This window comes from Perca flavescens, chromosome 21, assembly GCF_004354835.1.
Source record: "Perca flavescens isolate YP-PL-M2 chromosome 21, PFLA_1.0, whole genome shotgun sequence".
NCBI lineage: Eukaryota > Metazoa > Chordata > Actinopteri > Perciformes > Percidae > Perca > Perca flavescens.
This window is the reverse complement of record NC_041351.1, coordinates 7,852,240-7,876,004: the sequence shown is the minus strand read 5'-3', so window position 1 is coordinate 7,876,004 and position 23,765 is coordinate 7,852,240. Positions and strand designations below refer to the sequence as shown.

The 23,765-nt window shown below is 42.5% G+C and overlaps 1 protein-coding gene across 1 annotated transcript; it reads right to left on the bottom strand.

The window, feature by feature from the left end:
- Positions 1–1,514: 1,514 nt before the first annotated feature.
- Positions 1,515–22,716, bottom strand: col1a1b (collagen, type I, alpha 1b). The gene is made up of 51 exons (XM_028568760.1): positions 22,480–22,716; positions 20,675–20,869; positions 20,089–20,114; positions 19,848–19,883; positions 18,835–18,927; positions 18,212–18,280; positions 18,072–18,116; positions 17,883–17,936; positions 17,459–17,512; positions 16,826–16,879; positions 16,532–16,585; positions 16,387–16,440; positions 16,242–16,286; positions 16,085–16,138; positions 15,949–15,993; positions 15,733–15,786; positions 13,963–14,061; positions 13,805–13,849; positions 13,625–13,723; positions 13,478–13,531; positions 13,275–13,382; positions 13,039–13,092; positions 12,206–12,304; positions 12,045–12,098; positions 11,791–11,889; positions 11,480–11,533; positions 11,303–11,356; positions 11,155–11,208; positions 10,985–11,038; positions 10,622–10,666; positions 10,402–10,500; positions 8,979–9,086; positions 8,331–8,438; positions 7,858–7,911; positions 7,659–7,712; positions 7,169–7,276; positions 6,698–6,751; positions 6,496–6,549; positions 6,195–6,356; positions 5,739–5,846; positions 5,305–5,412; positions 5,089–5,142; positions 4,855–4,962; positions 4,684–4,737; positions 4,441–4,548; positions 4,292–4,345; positions 3,993–4,100; positions 3,627–3,909; positions 3,348–3,538; positions 2,994–3,236; positions 1,515–2,840 (listed from the first exon to the last, which is right to left on the bottom strand). Exons 1-51 carry the CDS (start codon positions 22,559–22,561, stop codon positions 2,694–2,696), a joined length of 4,353 nt encoding a protein of 1,450 aa, XP_028424561.1. The 5' UTR covers positions 22,562–22,716; the 3' UTR covers positions 1,515–2,693.
- Positions 22,717–23,765: the final 1,049 nt, after the last annotated feature.

Below are 23,765 nucleotides of genomic sequence, written 5' to 3'. Positions count from 1 at the left end.
TACATGCACAAAAAAGAGATATAACACATAAAGGAAAGGGGAAAAAGGCCAAAAAGCATAATATGAGCACTTTAAAGAGTGTGTAGTTTGTCAAATTGTTACTTGCTGTTTGAGATTTCCTGTATTCCACCATCTTTCAGTGATAATTAAAAATATCAAAAGCCACATTCTTAATTGTTGTGTCCATCAGCAAAGCCTAAGATGTCAAAGATTTCTCGAAGCAGGTGCCACGTGTAGTCATCGCAGGATTATGAGACAATAGGCCCCTGGGCACAGACATGTAAGAGGCCCCCAAACTCAAAGTCTACTTTTAGTCATTTTGTGTCCCTTTGTTATTGTTTTGCATCTATTTTTAGTCATTTAGCATCTCTTTGTGGTTGTAAAGTGGTATGTGCACGTTTTTGATTGTTTTGGTCTTTTTACAGGCATTTTAGCATTTTTCAGCAACATTTTGTGAGTCAGGTCCCCAAACCCTATGGGCCCATGGGCCTGTTCCCAGTAAGACCGTTCTGTAAAACCTGTTTCCATGTTCATAAAGGCACCTGACTATTGTTTTAAGACAAACTTGAAGAATTGTGAACCATTCCTTTTGGTAACCTTTTTAGTAGTAGTAGTTGATGTAAAAAGGGAAGCACTCATGTCTGCAATTTCAGGGATTCCTGGAATCACTTTGGTTAAGCTGCTAGGTCAACTACAGGGGTCATGAGTAGACTTTGCGTCGCTTTAAAGGGGCACAATCCAAAATGGTTTGGAACCACTGCTCTAACGCGTTTTACATTATCTTAATATCACTTGAAACACATGAAAGGATGGTGGTTCAATCTTTTTTCAGAGGGCGACATCTTTTACATTTTATGCTTTTGCTGTTGGGTAAAACCTGAAAATGTCAAACCACCAGAGAGCAGTGCAGCTGCAGTTTCCCGTTCTTTTAGATTCAGTGTTAACCTTCCCTTGGAAGCAGCTGTTGTTGCACTAGATACCCAGAAGGGGTCGCTGGTGTGTCTTCATCTGATTTGGGAGTTTTTGCATCGCATCTCCTCTGCTGTTAACAGGACACATTTTATTCTCATGCAAATCCAGTTCCCTAGTTTCTAGTGATTGTGGAGATAAAAAAACACAAGACAAGTGACATGAAAACTACAATGGACATGTGTCTGATTAACATTTGATTTCTGCTGCCTGCTGAATTTTACAGCCTACTGTTTTAGCTTTGATTTCATTTACCGGCAGATTCAATAAAAATTGTGTGTGTACTCATGAAGAAAAGCCAGGTTGGATTAATGGACGTTGGCCTTGTTTTCACTGGCGCTTAAAAGAAATGTACTCAGTGCAACTGCTGTGGAACAGTTGATTCCTGAACCATATTTTACCTCTATATCAGTGTAACATGCATGGTCTCCTGGGGTATCTCAAATAATGTGCAATGCAGCTTCAGCGTATGGAGACGTTTTCCAAATCCTAACACCTGATTTCAGTTTCACAACAGTTGCAAAAGAGGACATTGAAACCTCAGCCACTGAGTAGACCACTTCACATGCTTTATTTCAGCACCCAAAATAATTAAAAACATCTCAATGTATTATACATGTACAAAATAAGTACAGAATCTCTCTTTTAAACCATGAAAGTGGGTCTGCTTCAAATTCTTTTTTAAGAAACCCTTCGCGAAAGACATCAACAAACAACATAAACAACAAGGTGGGAGATGTGTGCTTTTTTTTTTTTTTTTAGTGAAGAGGAGTTTTCCACAGAGGGGGGGGCGGGCAAACAGACAGAGGGATCAACACTGGACAAATGTGCAGGGAAATGATATTGAACCAGAGTCACTTGCTTTTTTTTTTATCTACAAAGACATGATTGCATGCATTACATCTGCAGTGATCACCGTTCCAGAACACTTAAGAAGAAAACCATTGCACTGCATAGACAACAAGACAATGAGTCAATTTAGTAGCACCAAAGGTTCTGCAGGCATTAGTGGCAATAATTACAGTATGACCGTGAGAGTTTCACCATCAAACACCAATAACTGGTCCTCGTTGAAATGGCAATAGCACCTTTGAATGTTTTTGATTTCCCCACACTAAACTTGTGTAAAATATACCCTTTCTCATTTAAGAAAAAAAAAATGTCTTGACTTCTTGTTATGAGGTAGCCATCTACATATTGCAATGAAGGTGAAATTCTTTGTTTTTGCTCTTTCGCTGGTCTTTGTCGGAGCAATATTAAGGTGTTTTTTTTTTCTTTCAAGAATTTAGAACAAGAAGACGTTTTTCACACTTTTTACAATTTATTTAACACCAGAAAAATGGTACACATCACTTGTTGTTTTCAATGTCCTTCCGCAGTGGTAGAAAATGGCAAAAGTCACCTGTGTTTCATTGCGTGTGTAAACCTTTCTTTTTTTCTTTTTCTCTCAATCTCCAGGGGGAAATTTTACACAAGTATATATTATTTTCTTGTTGCCAGTGGAAACAAAAGATTCTTTTTAAAGTGTCCTTGTGGTTGGTTTTGGTTGAAGTAGCAGTCCCAAAAACTTCTCATGATTGGAAAAACACAAACATCGTCTTCAGTAGAGTGGTTTTAAGCATGTGGACCAATGGCAGCCAAATGAGTTTTGAATGCATAGGAAAAGGATTTAGAGATGACTGCTAGAAAAAAAACAACAATGTCATGTCCATATTTCTTTCTTTTTACAAGAAGCAAACGGGCCCAACTTCGACGCCAAATTCCTGATCAGGTGCACCAACATCCATAGGAGCAATGTCAATGATGGGCAGGCGGGATGTTTTTGATGTCTTGTAGTCGATGACTGTCTTGCCCCATGTGCCAGTGTGTGACTGTGGAGAGGAACAAAAAAAATTAGAAAAAGTCAGAAATTGCTAAAGGAAAGTGAGTTGCCATCTTGCGTCTCTAAAAGATGATTTGACATATTTCCCTTTAGAAATGTATGTTACTGCGTGCTCCGAGACAACCAGAGAGAGAGAACTCACCGTGCAGCCATCCTCGCTGACGCTGTATGTGAAGCGGCTGTTGCCCTCGGCTCTGATCTCGACGTCGTTGGATCCCTGGAGAAGCAGGGCCTTCTTCAGGTTGCCGGTGGCGGAGTCCATGTAGGCAATGCTGTTCTTGCAGTGGTATGTCATGTTCTGAGAGGCCTGGTTGGACATCAGGCGCATGAAGGCCATCTGGATGCTGACGTCCTCGGGATCAGCTCCATCGCTGCCATACTGGAACTGCGTGGTGGAGGGAGGAGAAGGTTGCTTTACTGTCACTGACTTCATAGTTCACATTGGTCTAATAGTTCACGAGGAAGATTTTTAGTGCATAGTTTTTTGAATTCTTACCTGGAATCCACCGGTCATGGACTCGCTGAACCAGACGTGCTTCTTCTCTCTGATGTTCTTGCTGAGGTACCAGTTCTTCATGGGAACGATGGACTCGCTGGGGTAGATGCAAGTCTCGCCAGTCTCCATGTTGCAGTGGACCTTGATGGCATCCAGAGAGGAGCCCTGGTTGGGGTCGATCCAGTACAAGTCTGCAACAGAAGAACATCAGACAGGTTAACTCTGAGCTCATCTTTATCATTCTCTACAAGCTGCGCCGCGGCTCTGATCGGCACTCACCGCTCTTCAGCTCAGGGTGGGACATCTTCAGGTCACGGCACATGCGGACTGGGCTCTTCTGGGAACCGTCGGGGCTGCGGATCTTCTCCACTCTCTGGGTCAGGGTCTTGAGGGTGGTGTCCACCTCCATGTCGCGATCTTGAATAACCTTGGGGTCGTCAGCGCGGTAGTGGCCGCCACGGAAGGGATCGGGTGCCTTCTCCTGAATAGGCTGGCTGATGAAGTCAAATCCACTGCCGGGAGGTCCAGGGGGTCCAGCAGGTCCAGGAGGTCCGGGAGGACCCTGTTTGGTGACACCAGGGGGTTTAAAAACTGCAGACAACATTCAAAGTATTTGCCTAAGACAAAGATCGTAGTGCAACTTACAGAAGGTCCCATCTCTCCGTTGCGACCACGAGGTCCAGGGGGTCCGATGGGTCCGGGCAGACCGTTCATGCCATCCTTACCAGGGGAGCCATTAGATCCAGAAGGTCCCTATGGAGCATTATGTGCATATGTAAAACATGTAAATGTGTCAACATATGAAGTCCTGCTAATCGTTGACAATGCTTTTGTTCTGTACTCTCACAACTGACAAGTGCAGCGGAAGACTAAAAACAGACCCTCCAAGTCCCAGATTGGTAGTGAATTCCTTTTTTGTGTACTAGTTAAGCAGATGTACTTACTCTAGGTCCAGCTGGTCCGGAGGCGCCAGCAGGTCCTCTGTCTCCAGAAGCTCCCTACAAGCAGAAGAAGTGAGAAAATTTGAGATTGTTTGATGCAGTAAACTGTACACTTTTGCCTGCTACTCTATTACTTTAAAATAGTTACTTACAGCAGGTCCGGGCATACCCTGCATGCCAGTGAATCCTCTGTGTCCCTTGTGTCCTCTGTCTCCTGCCTCGCCAGCCTCTCCTCTGTCTCCCTTTGCACCGGCAGGGCCCTGAACGAACACAACAGGAGGTCAACATGCCATCTCAGGTTCATGTGATCATGAGTCAACATAACGACTGGAGCAATATCTCAAAAATGACATTCGTATATGTTGTTGATGCATATTATGTAACGATGAACGTACAGCGGGACCACGGACACCAGCAGGGCCAGCAGGACCGGCAGCGCCAGCGGGACCCTAAAGGAAAGAGAGAGCGGAAAAATCAGATCAAATCAGAAGTTATCTGCACAGTGAGTTCTCAGATTATTTATTTTTTTTAATACATTTTTCAAGATAAGCAGGAGGGGAGCTTACAGACTCTCCACGGTCACCAGTCTTGCCAGAGGGGCCGGCACTTCCGGGGGGTCCAGGAGCACCAGGGGGTCCGGGGGGTCCAGCCTGACCAGTCTCACCACGGTTTCCCTAGAGGAAGCAAATCTCCAGTGAGACAAAGCTAAGCAGCTAAAGGCTGATTTTGTGTTTGTATTGGGAAGCTATGCTGGACTACAAGCAAAACATTGATGAAAAATGAATCCAGAGGAGGGTTACCTTGGGGCCAGTTGCTCCGTCGCGACCAGGGGCACCATCGTGACCGGAAGATCCCTGTGGAAGAGCGGCGAGGATGGTCAATCATCATAATATTTATCAGCGCTAATACAGGCATTATTAACCAACGAATGCTGAATATGTGTGATTTCTGTGTATTTGTAGGTGCATTTGCAGTGTCCGAGACCCGACTGTGCAAGCACTCTAAAGGTCTCGTACCTCACGACCAGCCTCTCCGGTAGGACCGGACAGTCCAGGGGGTCCAGCAGGTCCAGGGGGTCCACGGGCACCATGGATTCCAGGAGGTCCCTGCTTTCCAGGCTCACCCTGAAGAGAAACACAAGAGAGGTCAGTTCTCTGCATGCAGATGGAAGTCTGAGGAGAGCTTTAGAAATAGTCCACAGTTATCCTGTGATCCTGTGATGAAGTGTGGAATAATATTATGAGAAACGGGTTTTGTGTTCTACTTTCATGTCTGCATTTGTAAATTACTGTCCTGTCCTTATGGATAGGATACACTAAAGGTTGTTTTATTCAAAAATCCAACCAATATTCTAACCAATATTCTATGTTATTGGTTGGATGAAATAGAATATCTTATTTAGATATTGGCATATTTAGCCGAATGCACTCTGGTCATGATGAATACTCACAGATGGTCCAGGCAGACCAGGGGAACCACGCTCTCCACGCTGTCCAGTGAGACCGACGATACCACGCTGTCCAGAGATACCTTGGGGTCCGGGGGTACCAGGGGCGCCCTGCACAGAACCACATAGCGCTCAGTTAGCAGGCACATAACGGAAAAGAGATCTCTGTAGTATAGTTTTTGGCTGTGAAAAAAATCTGTTGAGTACTGTACTTAAATAGCATTAGTACAATCCATTCTATAGCATCACAATCTTTTTAACCTGATCTTACTTCACTTTTATTTAACTTTTTTTTATTTCTTGCACTTTAGCTGTTACTTTAAACACTCATTGACTAGTTTTTTCTTACTCTTATTTTTGCCTTAAATTTGACTGTGAGCAACTGCAACGCAACAATTCCCCTGGCGGGGATCAATAAACGGATTCTGATTCTGTTGCAGAACTAGAGCAGGCACTCACAGGGGATCCATCAGAGCCAGGAGATCCCTTCTCTCCAGAGGGTCCTGGGGCTCCGGCAGCGCCAGCCTCACCAGGGCGACCAGCGGGACCGGTCTCACCACGTGCTCCTCTTGTTCCTTCTTTGCCGACTTGTCCAGCGGGTCCGGGGGCTCCGCCAGCTCCCTGGAGACATGCAGAGGGGGTTCAGGTCAGTGAAGGGAACTCTGCTGAGGGCCATGATGGTGATGTACAAACAGACTAAAGACAACACTGTCTTGGTGATTGGTGATTACTGCTGCTTATGTGGACGGGGGAAACTTACAGGAGGGCCAGGGGGTCCAACTCTTCCAGCAGGTCCGGGGGGACCAGTAGCACCCTACACACACACACACACACACACACACAGAGACAAATGCAAAGAGGCAACACAGATGACACTTAAAAACAGCATCACTGATTTCAGCATCACTGTCACAGCGTGTCATTGAATCCGACAAAATTGCACATGTAGACGGGATACTTACAGGGGATCCAGCACCACCACGAGCACCTTTAGCTCCAGCGGGACCAGCAGGTCCCTGGTGACAAAAAACAACAAGGAAGCACAATTAGTTTAACAGAAATTGGAATAAATCTAACCATACCAAAAAATTTCCATTCATGACATGTCATTTGTAACTCCATATGGCTTCAATATTGTAATAAAAGTACTGAACTCTTTTTACTCTAGTTTTAATCATTTTACCATCTTCACATTCTCTGCTCCGTGTTCTTAGTTTAGTTTAGTGTGTGTGTGTGTGTGTGTGTGTGTGTGTGTTTTATGTTTGCACCATAGAGTAGCACTTTTAATTCGTCGTATGCACTTACAATGACAATAAAGTAAATTCTGACTCTTCTGATTCTGAACTCTGCACTTTTATTGAAGTTGGCATACTGTGACTTGATGTGACTTGTGTTTTTCATACACTATGCATTTGTGTGACATGTGGGCCTACCTGAGGACCAGCACCTCCAACAGGTCCACCAGGTCCAGGAGCACCAGCGTCTCCCTTGGGTCCAGTGTCACCGCTCTCTCCCTTGGCACCAGGCTGACCATCAGCACCCTGAGGTTGGAGGGCAAGACGAGAACCAGTTCAACACAGGCTTTCATCTTACAGTGGGCTGTATTATAACAGCATGGAAAGCTTCTACATCTGTAGGGTAATATCTGTGTTATTGCATGAAATATAATGAGCAGTGGTGGCCTAAAGGTTAGAGAAGCGGGCTTGTGACCAGGAGGTCGTTGGTTCAATGGGTGGGGAAGTGAAAGAACAGCCACTAAGGTGCCCTTGAGCAAGGCCCTTAACCCCAAAGTGGCCAGCAGATCAGACTGTGGTTGTACTGGGCAGCTTCCAGGTATGAATGTGCACCTGTGTGAATGTGACAGGTTGTCGTTGCATGAATTTGAATAAAAAAATTAATTTAAAAAATGTGTGAAATTCTTACAGGAGGTCCAGCGAATCCAGCAGGTCCAGAGGGTCCGGTCTCTCCACGCTCGCCCTGTTAAAGTAATGAGGAGATTTAGGGTCTAGCATTTACACAAGTGTCATGATATCCTGCTTCTGGTATATTGTACTGAAGATACAAATGCAGTAAAAAGTATATTTTGTGTTTTGTTTTCTAGTCCTCAACCAGGTATACTTACAGGGGCACCACGAGGACCGGTGGGTCCAGCAACTCCAACGGAACCAGGCTCACCCTGAAACCAGACAGGTGAAGAAGAAGAAGAAGAAGAAGAAGAAGAAGAAGAAGGACAGGTCAGCAGTCATCCTAAACACTTAAATCATGAGTCTTACCGCAGACATGTTGTACAAGGAAACCAAATTTAAGGTAAAATCCAGGCACCAAAGTTAACGAAAAAAAAAACTGAGTTCTTAAAAATGTCAACAGCAGAATACGGTATCTATGACAGCTTGTTTTCATACTGTTTACGGGAAATAATGTGATTGCTTGAATGACCAAGTGGAGGAACATTTCTGAAAAAGTAGACCCCATTTTATGTACGTAAACATGTGTGAATAAAGATACTGTAAGGAGATGATGACTGAAAAACAATCCAGCAAAAATCATGAACCTGGATCACTGATATTCGTTCGTTAAAACCTACGAAGGTCTCACCTTCTCTCCCTGAGCACCTTGGGGTCCAGGGACTCCAATAGCACCAGACATGCCACGCACGCCATCTTTGCCAGCAGCACCATCACCTCCCTTGGCTCCAGCATCACCCTGAAGAGAGAACGCTTATTAAACTCACTTTTGATGATATAAAAAATCCTGAGAGTAATCTTCTAAATCCGCTTACATTTTACTAACCACTTTTGGTTATTTGTCAGGGAAATCTAACAGAAACACCTCATGCTTGAAATAATAAGTCAGTGTACAACAGGCATTTTGGCAAGTATTTCAAGGTACAGTTTAGTTTTCTTCATATTTGCCTTATAACCTTCTTTCTACCTCTCACAACCTTCAGACATTTAAGATGTTTGAAAAAGCAGTGTGTCATCTGTTCACCCATTATAACTCCTAACTTTAAAAAAAATCAACTAAATATCTGAAAAAAAAGAACTGAAATCAAAAAAACTAATTATTTTTCAGGTGATTCAGGTGAAGTTATTTTCTTTGCCTCAAACTCTGACCAGTAAATCAAACCGTTTCCCATTTGCTTTTGAACGCTAATAATCATGTTCATGCCAATAAAGCAGAATTGAGTTGAAATAGATTGTTAAGTTTTATAAGAGAGACAAACAGGGCCGGTGTGATACTTACTCTCTCTCCCTTGGCACCGGGGAGACCAGAAGCTCCACGCTCACCGGGCATTCCCTGCATACCGGGGGCTCCCTGACCTCCGGGGGCACCAGCAGCACCAGGCTCTCCCTGCACAGAAATATACACATTATTATCAATTGGTAATATTCAATCAGCTGCAAGTGAACCATCCACTGATACTTGCATTAGACAACAATGTTAGGTGAATGTGCATTCGGTTTCATGTTTCTTAGTGAAGCTCAGAAAACTAAAATAAATAAATAAATAAACTAAAACTAAATAAGTTTAATTTGGCTTATTCAAATTTATAATCACTAGTTTTAGTGTTGAGAGAGTTACTGTGGCTGCTTGTTTGCCGTGGTGTTTTGCACAAACAATCCCTTTTATGCTGCTACGTTACCATCACCACTGTTTTTAAGGTCACTATTGAAACGTGTGTTTTACTATTTAAAAAACTTGCATATAATTTGCTTCTATTCATATTTGCTATATTTGTCTTTCTTCTATTTACTTTTGTCCTATCTATTCCATTTTTGCACACTGATGAAGAGCTGCTAAACAGATGTCACTGTACTCTGAGCACAATGACAATAAAGATCTATCTAATGTCTGTATGTTGTACTGGCAAAAAGAGGGCAGAAAACTGTGCTTTGTTTTTTCTCTCAGATACATCTAGGGTAGGAAATAAAGGATAGGGTGCATTGTGATGGTTTTTAAATGCCTCTCCAACTGCCCCACCAGACCTGTGTTCACGCCCACTGAGAAACTGCAGCAGACTGGTGGGTTACTCAAAAAGTAAAGCTGCTATTCGTGATCGTAAACGACGGAAAGCAACGTCTTAATAAGTCTCTTCTATCCTCATGTCAGTTGACGCATGTGTCGATGCTAAACACTGGATCTGTTTTTGTCAGCCGGGTTGGCTGGGTCTCAAGAGGTACCACAAAATTGGCAGTTGGATCACCGGCTCCTCTGGCTCGCATGTCAAAGAGCAAGACACTGAACCCCGAAAGCTGCTATATGGCTGTCCACTGTTCCTAATTCTTAGGATGGATTAAATGTAGAGAATTTTTCTACATTGTACTCTACGATTGCATGTGACGAATAAATAAAGTTTCGCCTTTCTGACCATCTCACATGGCATGTGATGGATGGATGTTGTATACAGTATAATCAAGCAGGATAACTGTCTTAAACAGGGATTCGTCTTTGTACTTGTGATGAAGTTGGACTGTCCTGGATGAATATTTATTTGCCTGTTATATATTGGTACTTTTATTGACATATAAAATCTAATATTGCTGGAAATCTAATTTCCTTGCGGGAGTCATCCCAAAGGGATCAATAAAGAGAAGTCTATAATGATTGGGTCATTTCAAGAGCTGTGTGAGAACGTCTCCACCTTTTAAAAAGTTTTTTAACCTACCTTGGCTCCATCGTTACCAGCAGGGCCGGGAGCACCACGTCCTCCAGTTGGGCCAGCGATGCCGGGGGCACCGCGCTCACCAGGGAAACCTCTGTCGCCCTGAAGAAGAGGAGGGACACATGGTTCACGACCAATTCATCTCAAGACCCGAGGTGAACTGTGTTTACCGTGGATGAATGATGAACACGCTTTGCTTTGCTGAAATGCAGGATGTACTCACTCTTGGTCCGGATGGGCCAGGGGGTCCAACCTCACCAGGGCCGCCCTGAACACAAGAGGGACAGGGGAGAAGGAAAAGTTTAGGAATCTCCCGCGAGGAACCAAAAAACGACAGCCGTATGATGAAAAGAAAGCTGAGTTTGTTGTGAACATTTTGATGTGAAACACATGAGGATTAGTTATACCTTAAAAAGGTAAATGTAAGAAGATATGTGAAAACGCCCTTAGACCTCAGAGGGTTAACTATGTGTGTGCTGTAAGATCAAGTTTGTCCGAACAGCAAGTCAATCTTCCACTAAATGAAATGCATGGAGACCTTACAAGCAGAAACCAGCTAAGATTTGGGCATCCCTGCGAGTCTTACCTGCTCACCAGGCTTGCCAGTCTCACCAGTAGCACCTTGGGGTCCAGGAAGACCCTGTGCAAGGAAGAAAGGTAGACCATTTTAGGGTGAACAAGTGGAATTGTGGGAAATATTACATTACAAACATAAAAGGCAGCACTCAGGCTGCTGAGACGCGTTTAAAAACCTACCTGGAATCCGGGAGAACCAACAGGTCCCTGCTCTCCTTTCTCTCCAGCAGGTCCCTGAACAGAAAGAAGGAAATTCAATTATGAAAAAACATTGCACAAAACGTTGTAGTTAAGTTCATGTTTTAGTTTATGAAGTTAAGATACATACAGCGACACCAGAAGGTCCAGGAGCACCAACGTCACCATCTTTGCCAGGAGCACCCTGTGAACAAAAACATTACCCAAACCAATTATCAACAGTTTTTTATCATTCTGATAGAAAACATATTTTACACTGGTAGAGTTTGATTTGTATAATTAAAAAAATATATATACAAGTACTTACAACGGCACCAGAAGGACCATTGGCACCTCTCTCACCGGGCTTACCATTCTCACCCTGTTGAAAAAGAACAAAGGCCACACTTACATCTGCTGTGCAGGGGATCAATAATTCCTATTAGATTTAATTTTTATGGGTTGAAAAACATAATCTGAACACTACATATTTCTGATTTCTTTCTGATCTCATATTTGAGTGACTTTCTACAACTGCATAGTATGTTAAAGATTAGGAAGGGATGTACAAACTAGCAAGCAATTATCCTATTAGGATTTGTTTTTGTGAAAACACAATGAATGGGGCCGTTAACTCACAGCGACTCCCTTGGGTCCGGGGAATCCCATAACTCCAGGCTGTCCTCTGGCTCCAACAGGGCCAGCAGGTCCAGGGCGTCCATCTTGTCCAGGGGCACCCTATAGATCATCACAAGACAGGAGAATACTGTAAAAAAATATCTCTCCTATAACAGGTTGACTCTCCTATCATGATTAAACGGATTGTTTACAAGATGAAGTTCTAGGGTTCATGGTATTAAATACAGTACACTATTAAGTGAGTCAATACTTACAGAAGGTCCAGTCTTGCCATCGGGGCCGGGGCTTCCGGGGCTACCAGTCATACCCTGTGGAGGGAAGGCCATTCGGTGAGTGTGAAGACAAATAAAGGGCTATATGTTTAGCTATACAATTTAAAGAAAGCTTCTGTAAAGAAATGTGTTGCAGAACTCACCTTGGATCCAGGTGCGCCAGGAGCACCGGGGCTTCCAGACTCACCAGTGGCTCCCTGAGCTCCCAATGCGCCATTGGCACCACGCTCACCGGGGGCTCCCTGTCATACAAGTTGGGGAAGAGTCAGGAGAAATCTGCACAAGTGGGTGAAGTTCATGAGCAAAATTATCTCTCGGTTAACGGGAAGGTTTGATTCCCGTAACGTTAATTGCATGGGATGGAAGGATGCATCGTGAATCCGGCAAAAATCGATATAAATGTGTAAAGATTACAACTTGTTGAGATAAAATAAAATAAAAATAATCACAATGCAATTTTTAAACGGCATAGGGCGTAATCTGCTTTTGATTATTTCTATGTTTGATTTGTTTCAAAGGTCTAACTATTAATGTTTGATATTTAAGATGAAATACAATTTCAGTTGCACTTCTGATAAGAGGACACAACTGTTGTTTTGCATAGTTTATATAAATAAAGTGAAACATATTCAGTCATCTGTCTCATTCTGTTAAAAAGAAAATTGTGAGAGAATTGTATTGAAATGTGGTCCAGGCAGGTCCATTAGGCGCCCGGTTCTGTCTGAGGTTTCTGCTTGGAAAACCGCTGTCGCACCAAATTCATGCTCTTGGGGGTGGGGGGGAATTGTTGGGTCTCTCTCTGTAAATGATAGAATGTGGTCTAGACCTACTCTATCTGTAAAGTGTCCTGAGATAACTCCTGTTATGATTTGCCACTTTAATTAAAATGTACTTGAATATGTTAAGCCAGAACCACGTTTGACTAAATGTATTCCTGAGCCTGTTGAGGACTCCTTGGGTGGATTGACCAACTCACCTTGCCACCAGCAGCTCCATCAGAACCAGGGAACCCACGAGCACCAGGGGCGCCCTAAAAGAACAAACACACACACCAACCAACCAACCGCATCACTAACTGTGCTGTAAAATCACTTCAGGGGTGAATCCCCCTGGGGATTTAACATACTGAAACATGATCAAAGTGGGTCCTTCTTCTTGTTGCGACTACAGTATCTAACAGAAGTCGAAGTGAAAGAAGAAGAAGTGACATACGCGCTCTCCAGGGGGTCCACGGGCTCCAGCACCACCGGGCTCTCCACGTCCTCCTCTCTTGCCCTCCTCACCAGAGTTGCCAGGAAGTCCCTGAACTCCAGCGGGGCCCTGGAAAAGAAAGCAATGTTGTTAGAAACAATTATTTCCTAAAAATCCCACAGCATGCTAAATGGATGTAATGTATTATGTATTCTGAAACTTACAGGCTCTCCCTTGGCACCGGGCTCTCCCTTAGGACCGGAGGGACCGTGGTCACCCTGTTGGCAGAAACGCACACATTTCATCTCTATTACTGAACAAACAATTTGTGTTAATACCAAACATTCACACAATCATGTGTCACTACTCACATTGTTACCCTTGGGACCAGGAGCACCGACAGCTCCCTGAGCTCCAGCAGGACCTCGAGCGCCAGGGAAACCAGGAGCACCAGCGATACCAGCAGCACCCTGTGGGATTAGAAAGTCGGGGTGTCAGAACGTGTGCAGGATTCAAGTGGCATGAATGTGATCGGTGAGTATGGTACTTACAGGAGAACCCTTAGCACCAGCTTGGCCATCAGATCCGGGGGCACCCTGTTGGGAGAGGAAGGAAATAAAATGTGTTCAGCACTGAATTTGCATTTCTATTTTTTCTTGTTGTGTGTAAAAGAACGGCAACAGAAAAATAAAGTCCAGTATCTACTCACAGCAGCTCCAGCGGGTCCAGAAGGTCCTGGGTTACCAGGCTCACCACGGGATCCCTGGGGTCCATCACTTCCACGGGCTCCTGCAGGTCCGGTCTCTCCCTGTGAAGGGAAGCAACAACGTCTCAGAAATCTGCAACTTGAAGACTGTAAGTCTCATTCTTTCTAGTTTCCATTTAGATTTTTGGGTTGTGCTATTTCTTCTTTACGAGGTTCCTTTCTTCTATTTTTTCAATGCTGTGTTTCTATGTGTTTCTATCTTATGTTTTATGTATTCTCTGTTTGCTATGTGAAGCACCTTGTTACTTTGTTTTGACAAGGGGCTATAATAATAGTATATTATTATTTATCTATCAATTAGAAATCATGAATAAGTAGTCCAACTTGGCACATCAACTCCAAGAGATTAAGTATACAGTTACATTACATTGTAAAGTTAAGTTAATAGTCTATGAGGTATACATGTATAAGGTATGTTGTCCTCGTTTATTCATACCAGTGGGACATTTTATTGTGTTATTTCTTCAGCTTGCACTGAGATTTTCAAGGACTTCAAGTACAAGTGAAGAGTGTAAATAGTCACCACACTGATCTTAAATTGGTTTTATTGCATGTCTCCACAGAGTCATTTGATTCTGCTGTTGTCATAGCCCAGTTTCTAAGGAAGATCCCGCACTCTGCTCTTGTTACAGCATCACCAATTTTTGAAGAAACTAACGTTTCAGCCCCTCTGGACCTTCATCAAGAGTAAGTTTTATGTTTATAATTCTTCGATGCATGTGCTTTCCAAAGCACAGCAAGAATTGTTGGATGTGTGTATTGTGTCTTCGTAAAGTGTGTGTGTGTGTGTGTGTGTGTGTGTGAGAGTGAGTGAGTGAGTGTGGGTGTGTGTGTGTGTGTGTGTGTGTGTGTGTGTGTGTGTGTGTGTGTGTGTGTGTGTGTGTGTGTGTGTGTGTGTGTGTGTGTGTGTGTGTGTGTGTGTGTCTACTGATGCCATCTGGTGGCTACAGTGTTCACCTGGGGTATACAGTTTTAAGACAAATGTTTTGTTTTCAGATTTACACCATGATGGCTAATGGTTGATGTGTGGATGTTGATCCTGCAAACACTGACATGTTCTGCAGTAGTAAAGTGACAGGGCTTAATCCTTTCTTAATGTCCCCAGTTTTCCTACTATAATGAGAAAGACCAGGGAGCTATTGAGACAGCTCTTCAGGTGGATAACAACAGCAGTGAGAGGCTAATAAGTTAAAATAATGTGTCTCCTGTAGGGAAAACCCTTATCTGAAGGCAACACACCATGAAAACACCAATACTGTTTCATTGGACATGAAGGGTGATAACCCTAGCAAGCCTGGACAGCCTATTTTAGGGGTGGGGGGAAACAAATCGATACAGCATAGTACCGCGATATTTTCCCACGAAATACTGTATCAATACACACCAGGGATTGATCTTTTATCATATCCATTGCACATGAGAATTTACCTTTTCTTTACCAGAAAAATAAAAATAAATTGTTTTTTTGTCCACTAGATGGTGCAGATGAGTGAGATGAACAAACAAAAAATCTTTTTAGACAAAACAGAAAGTTTTTCTATGGGGACATAACATGAAGTTGGAAAAGGGGCAATAGATTGCTGTATATCGCAGAATATGGCAATATGTTTAAAATGGTAATAATATTGAATCGTGGGGCCTCTGGTGATTCCCACCCTTACCATGTTTATGGTCAAATGTATTGGATATGAAAAATGTATTGGGTAGACTTACCTTAGCACCAGCACCGCCGGGGAAGCCAGGGGCACCAGCAGGTCCAGTAGGTCCCTGAACAGTAAAGAGACGTGATGTTAGCAGGCATCCATATGTTAGATGAAATGCTAATTACAGAGGAGTGCATCAAACCCTTTAACAGTTTTACACGGGCGATATGTCCTTTCAAACATCTCCCAGTAAAGTTAAAGCACCTCAGTAAGAACTAATACTTACAGGGGGTCCAGCAGCACCAGTGTTGCCATCATTACCACGAGCACCCTGCAGAGGAGGAGATTGGATTAAAGTAATTTGTATTTGTATCAAAGTATAGACTCAAATTAAATGGTACTAAAGGAAGAGCAGCGCTTACAGCAGGGCCGGGAGGTCCAGGGCGACCTCTCTCACCAGGAAGACCACGAGCACCCTAGACAAGGCACACACAAAAAAAACAATATTAGCTTGACAATGCTAACCTTAATAATGATGTATGTGTCAATAAATTGATTGAGATGAGGCAAAAAACGTACCATGGCGCCGGGGATACCGTTCTCACCAGGTGAACCAGGCTCTCCCTGTAGACAAATACAGAGGGAAGAATGAGCTCTAGTTGTTCAAATTGATATTTCTGCTTCCTCCCGCTTAGGTGAGCAACAGCACGTCCTGCTATCCTACCTTGGGGCCAGCGGGTCCAGCGTCTCCCTTAGCTCCATCCAGACCGCTGAATCCCTGTGCACAAAATCAATCAGGGTCAGTGACAACATCGCAGCTGTGGAAGACGGTGATTCTTTTTTGGTATTCAATGCTCTTCAAAACTCACTCTGTGTCCCTTGATGCCGGGGAGTCCGGGGGTTCCGGGGAATCCACGAGCACCCTATGGGAGGAAAACAAAGAGATGTGTAAGAAACAACACGCAAATGATCAAACTTTAATATTTAGGATTTTTCTGCAACTAGAGAGTTTTCTGACCTACTGAACATACAGGCAACTTATTTGAAATGACCTCTTGTTACCCTTTGGGCATGCTGACCAACAGGTTACAGATAAAATGCCAATGTAGGAGTCATTGTTGGCTGACCATCATCTGCATTCGCCCTCAGTGGGCATCACTCACCTGGGGGCCAGCGGCTCCACGCTCACCGGGGCGACCAGCTTTGCCGGGCTCACCCTGTTGCAGACACACAGAGATTAGAGGTTAGTATGGGCTGATCACTGTGTGTGGAAGTATGACCCCTAACTGACTATGTATGTATCCTTCAGACAATAAATACATTACAAAGTAAGATGTATGACATATATCAAGGCAATTCATTTTATAAAGCACAATTCGGACACAAAGGCTATTCAAAGTGCTTTACATAAGCCTAAACATACGACGCAAATAAAGTAGAACAATTTAAAAATCATTAAAAAAATTTTTTTTGATTTCAAATAACTTCGGAAGCATAGAAGTGCAGGAATGACTTCAGGGAAAGCAATGGGAAACAGAAATTGGTTGGGGCAGATCTCAAGTGTTCTGAATGTTTATTCCAGATCTGCGGTACATAGAAACTAAAAGCTGCTTCTGCATATTTGGTCCTGGGGACGGTGAGCAGGCCTGTCCCAGATTATTTTAGAGCTCTGGATGGCTCGTAACATATCACACATGTATTTTATATCAGAAAAACAACAACAACAAGGACAACAGTTTAGTGTTAGAATGTGAATATAAATGCACAGGGATGAAAATAATCAATAAATCACTTACATCATCTCCGTTCTTTCCAGGGGGTCCAGCGGGACCACGGGGACCCATGGGACCCTAAGAAAACACAATAAATGACTGGATTAGCACCAAATTAATGTTGACTATTTGAAGTAAGTGTATGAAGATTCACTATGTCATTAAAGGTAAAGAAGAGGTGGTGAGGGGGTATTTATCACTGACAAAATGTGGTGCGTGCAGATGTGTGTCAGTGGGTCAGTGATCAACAGGAAGTAACAGGGGCTATCAATAACAAATACATAAGTATAATTTATTTAATAAAATCTTATTCAGATTAAAGCTAATGGAAACCGGAAAACGCAGCAAAGTGTTGTGCCTCAATAATGTGGACAAAGCATCAAAGACATCTTCAACACAGACAAATCAAGGGAAACATTGATTTAGTGGAGGATTTTTGTATACTCACAGAAGCACCGGGCTCACCGGGCTCACCAGCGGGGCCAGTGAAACCCTGGGGACCCTGATGGATAACAGAGAACAACAGATTTTAATGTTTATGCATTGATCTTAGATGCAGTGTAAAACTGGATGATGACAGTTAGCTATGTCAGAATGAGAATCTGAACGGTGATGTAACTGATAAGGGAGTACTTACAGAGGAGCCAGGGGGTCCGGCAACACCACGAGCACCCATAGGACCCTGTTGATGAAGATCAGAAAAGATTATTATTTGTAATCCAAACAGGAACATATTTAGCAATTAGGGTGCATTAGGAAAGAGAAAAGCCTTCATACCATTGGGCCAGGGATAGTTCCGCCGCCGGATTTGGAGGGGTCAACATAGCTCATCTGAGGAGAGAAGTTCTGTAAGGGGAGAAGAAGTAGTAGAAAGAGAAATTAGTCACTGAGCATTGATGAAATAACACTTAAAAGTTAATGTAGCGCAAAGGGACACCGGAAAAATCACTCTAAATCACATGCCACAGTATAAAGATTTGTAATATATTTGAACCCGTAGCACAGCTGTTGAGTTCAACTTTAACATGTTATAAATGCTTGGTGGGACTTTCATGGGATCAGATCTACCCCTTGATGTTCTGCATTTTCCCAAGGACTAAACCTGAGGACCAGGGAGCTGTCTGCTCTCCCAATGCTGAAATAAACATGCATGGGGGAGAGTTCCCTAGCTGCTTCTCTCTAGCACAAAGCCTCTCCTGCTGATCTTTCTCCTCAAATGTGTGCAAAATGAAGAATAATTTGGTAGAACTGATACAGATATTGATCATTGTATGAATAAGAGAGCATTCGAGGGAAACATAATGTTTTTTAAAAGCTGTTCCTCATTTGTAAACAGAATCGAGCCATGTATAAAACGCAATCCGAAGACTTCCTGGATGTTGTGACATGGAGATACTTACTCCGCCAAGGCCAGGGGGGCCGGGGGGGCCGGGAGGGCCAGGAACACCAGGCTGTCCATCCAGTCCATCATTGCCAGGAGGACCAGCAGGACCCTGTAGAAAAGTAAGGCAGACACAGTCGGTTAGCAATATTCTTTACTGATTATTTTGTGTTTTAATTCATGTAATTCATCCTTAACTTGCAGGAAAAGCTCATGGGCAACCAAAGTAGAGAGACTATGTCATTTCTATGAAATAATTATCTATATTAACAAATGAAACAGCTATACTGCACATTCTGTAATGTCTATCACAAATCTTTTTAGTGTTATTTTCAGATTTTGATAGTTTTCGCCACTTGCTGTGCCTCAAAATGGAAGTGAAGCAATGCTGCTTTTGAATCACACATTTGCAAAAAAGTTGAAAATGAGTTCAATTCTGAATTGTGTTTCTTTCTATTGTTACTTTACACTTATTTTATATTACTACAATTTGCTTTATAAACCAATAAACCAATTTGCCTTATGTGACCTTTCAACTTTTGATGACCTGTTGACCTCGTGACCTAATTATCAAAGATCATCAGCAACTATTACGTCATAGCAGCTTTACTAGCATTTAGATCCGTTTGCAGGGACTCAACCAGCAAACTTATAACACAACTGTGTTCACTATCACATTTTTTGTCAGTAATTGGTAAAATGTTTAGCAAAGAAAAAAACCTGACTTTAAAAATATTGCAAATCCCACGCAAATCAACCTAATCAACGACATGTAGCAGTGATACATGATTTGTACTGAATAAGCCAAAATAATACAACACAATGACCAACACACAGGTAAACATTAATGTGCCAGTGTTGGGACTAATGCATCTAACTTCTTTGTTACAGAAAATAATCATATTCAAGAATTAAAAATGTTTCTTGTCCACAGTCAGTTTGTCCAAATATATGCAATTATTTTTCGAAAAAACATAGGTGTCATTTCAATTAAAGGGCAGAAACAGTCTCGTGAAGTGAACTGGAACCTACCGGGTCTCCCTTGGGGCCAACGTCTCCCTTTGTTGGCTATGGATAGACAGAAAAAAGGGAGTAAGGCTATGCTGCAATGTTTCACCCAGACTGTAAAAAACAAGTGCATCATCTAGAATATAATCAGACAAACTAAACTGGGCCATCCCAGCATCTCCAAAGAGAGACCAATATTAAGTTTCTCAAACTTTTATAGTCACACATATTTTTAAATATAAAACAAATTTAAATGGTTAAATACCTCATCAGGAATCACGGGTGGGTCCACTAAACCAATGAAGAAAAAGAAAATGTCAACACCTTTTAAACATTTATGAGAGACACACTCAAAACGTTGGACATTATCAAAATAATGTAAATGTTTATGTGGCGGGTCCAGGCTGGTAGTTGATTATCATTACAGCATTTCATAAAATTACTGGGGGAAAAAATATTCATATTCATTTGATCATAAATATTTTCTGTAGTGAAATAAGGAGGAAATAAATGATATAAATATTGTTTTGGGAGACGTGACGTGTGTTCCACCTGCAGTTTCACTGCACAGGTAGGCACGTTGGGAAATTATATAATTTTTGCCAGACTTCGCCAAAGAGCAGGTATAATCCACCGTTAAAAGAATGCATATTGAAAATGAAATGAACAAAAGGTAAATCCAAAACGATTCTTTTCTGAATAAAAATCCTCAGGAGAGCAGGCAGGCTTAGGGCCTCAAGTCCATTAGTGGCCACAGAGCCATGGAGGGTCAGAGATGAGGTGGGAGGCACCAGGTGGCGCCACAAAGCTAAATAACCACAGAAATGCTGAGGAGGATGAAGGTGAAGTACCGGCGGTGTCGGGGCAGATAGGGCAGCACTCTCCGTCTGGGATGATGGGGTCGTCGCAGTCGGATGTGTCCTCACAGATCACCTCGTCGCACATGACGGTTCCACTGTCGCAGACGCAAATCTGGCAGGGCTCTGGTTTCCATACATCCTTGTCGTTGTACAACTGTCCGTCTAATGAGCAGCTGCCAAATAAGCCTGAGAGGAGAAAACCACAGTGAGTTTGGTAACATTACATAAGATCAATATACAAAAAAAAAGAGGTAACATCTTAACATTCTGTCAAATAAATGCCCCAAATTAGGTCTAGCATCAGTAAACTGAATTATGTACAATGTGCTGGTAAGATTTAGTTAAACCTTGGCTACACCTGCACAGTGCATCATATGGGAACCAGATGTGCCCAATAGGCGTAGATCAGACATCAGGCTCTACTTGCAAAACAGCACAATATTCAGTAAAATAATTATTTAGTATTTTCCCCATGCAGACCTCTATTGTTCGTTCAATTTTTAGACTGTAAACTAATCAGCTCTGGCCTCTGACTTGTGGAACACAGCCTTTCTTTGTACTTTGTTAAAGTTCCAAAAAAGATCCGTTCTTTAATTTGTGTCATTCTAGCTAGATTAGGACTTCATTAGAGTCACAGGAACCGACTTTTAATGAGTTATTTGTGATCAGGAAGAGATCTTCTAATGAAGTATAACAGTTAATATCAGTGCCTGTCTACAGGAGGTAGAAGTTATTTGGGCCTGGTAAATGTTAGAATACAGTGTTCAACAGAACGAAAGCAGCAAAGGCAACTATCCAACAGTTATCATCAGATGTAGTTCGCGATTTTCTCCTCCATAACTTTGAGTGGAAAATGATACTGGGCCTAATCACTTTTCAGGCTGGTGGATGTGTGGGCCTTGGAGGTGGGAGGACCGAGGTATGGAGGATGGAAGCACAGTTCCAGTGTTTGCCACTGAGTGGCGCTGTTGGCCTTCAAAACGAGATCTTCCGCACCCTTCTCTCTGGATGGTGATTAATTGATGTCTAGACTTTTTTCTTACTGTCGACGTCAGACTTAGGCGATTTTTCCATTGTCCTTTTTTTCTGCTAATCAAACCGAGTTTTACACAAACTGTATAAAAATGTTCTGAAATTCAGTGTGACATTGTCATGAAGTTTTAATGTAAAGTTTAACCTTCTAATAGTTGAACATTTGTCCACTTTATCAGGTTTGGTTCCCCAACAAACTGTGTCTTCTCACTTTTGATGCCTTTTGATGCATTAATGTTAAAAGTACTGAGAAACATCCAAGTGGTAGGATCTACATACATTGGCACATCTTTGTGAACTGGGATGCATTTTGTTTCTAAAACTGGTGAACACTACTTTACAAACTAAATGCAATTAAGATTTCCTCAAATGGATTTGCCATTTTCTAATTTCTTTATTCTTGTGCTCTGCTTCAACTCTCTTTGAACTCAGTGTCCTGTCATTGCGCATCAGATGAGATAGTGCAGCTGCTCCCCTCAGGTTTGCGCGGACGCACAGTGAGCATGTATCGGCACGTCGATGAGAGCAGCAAACAATAAAGAAAAGTTATATAAACTCCCATTCGCTTCCACATCTCGCCCCCCAAAAAACAAAAAAACATCAAAACGCTTCAAATTGCAACAACTTTCATAATCTCTGCATGCTGGAGTCAGGCATCACGCAGAGGACGTTCAGTTCCAGCAAACTGCTCAGCATCCTTGATCCATCCTCAGGGTGCCACAGTCCCAAAACAACTCAAATCAATGTTTGAAAATGATACTTACTATCATCCTCGCCTTGACCTCTCGCCAAAAGCACTGCTGCGCTGAGCAACAGCGCTAACCGAATATCCACAAAGCTGAACATGTCTAAATATTAGACATGTAGATTCTTTGCGACACAGGGGGAATCCTTTTTTTTCCTCAGACACCACTCATACAGGGCAGGGTCCGGTGTGTGTAACTCCAAAATCCAGACCCCAGCAGAAACTCCCTACTGCCTAAACAAATGAGTTAGCTTGGCTTTTATATGGCAAAACTTTTGGGGAGGTCCTGTGCGCACCAGATAACTTGTACATGTTCAAGTCACAGAGTCCCTCCTTCATCAGAGAGAGGGGCCGTCTTTAAACATGTCAAACAAGTTCACGTTTCAGCTCAAACGTGGATGATGAGGACACTCATCATTTACGCGCCGGCTCACCACCGTTCAGACGTGTTTGATCATCTTCTGCTTCTCCATGGATTTTTCCTAATTGAGGCTTTTGTTGGTCTTGTCTTTGCGGCATCAAACCTGAGACATTGTGTCGCTGAGCTGATTTTCAATTGTCTGGACTCTGGATGATTTTATTTATATGGCAGATCCTTCGCAGTATAGCCTTCATTTGGCCCCAGTTTATCAAGGTTATGCTGAGCAGCTGAGGACTGGATTGATTTCAGTTGTACAGGAATTTATTTCATGGGCTCAGTGGTTTCTTTAAAGAAGGAATGGGTTAAGAATTATGTATTTCGTGCGCAATTTACGCACGTAGAGAAAACGAGATGGAGATCAAAATATTACCAAGATAATTTGAGGATTTATGTTGACTAAACGATGTTCTATCCACAAGTCATTAAGAGTTTCTGTCCCTTGCAGACATTCTTGAGAGGGAATCATACTCGTGTTTTTATAAAAACTTAATTCTGGACCTGTACACCTCATAGTATCAAGCACCTGCAAGCAACTGCAATTTCACACCAGCAGTAAAGAACAAATGTATAACTGATTAAATATAACTTTACACACATTGAATCCAGGTTCACTGTCTTTAAAGGAAAGTCAACCTGAAGTCAACATAACATGTTAACATCTCCTCATTTTAGGCATCTGAACCCTTTCTCTACCATTGGTACTCATTATACAATTAAAATGTAGGCTAACAATAATAGTGCTTTAATCTTTGTTTCCAATTAAAAGTAAAAACAATCAATAATCCAAATGATCAAAGTTTTTAAAGCATCTACAACAACCTGTGTTTAAAAAAAAAAAAAAAACTTTTCCAAAAAGAGGCATGACCATTTCATTATGTTGGAGA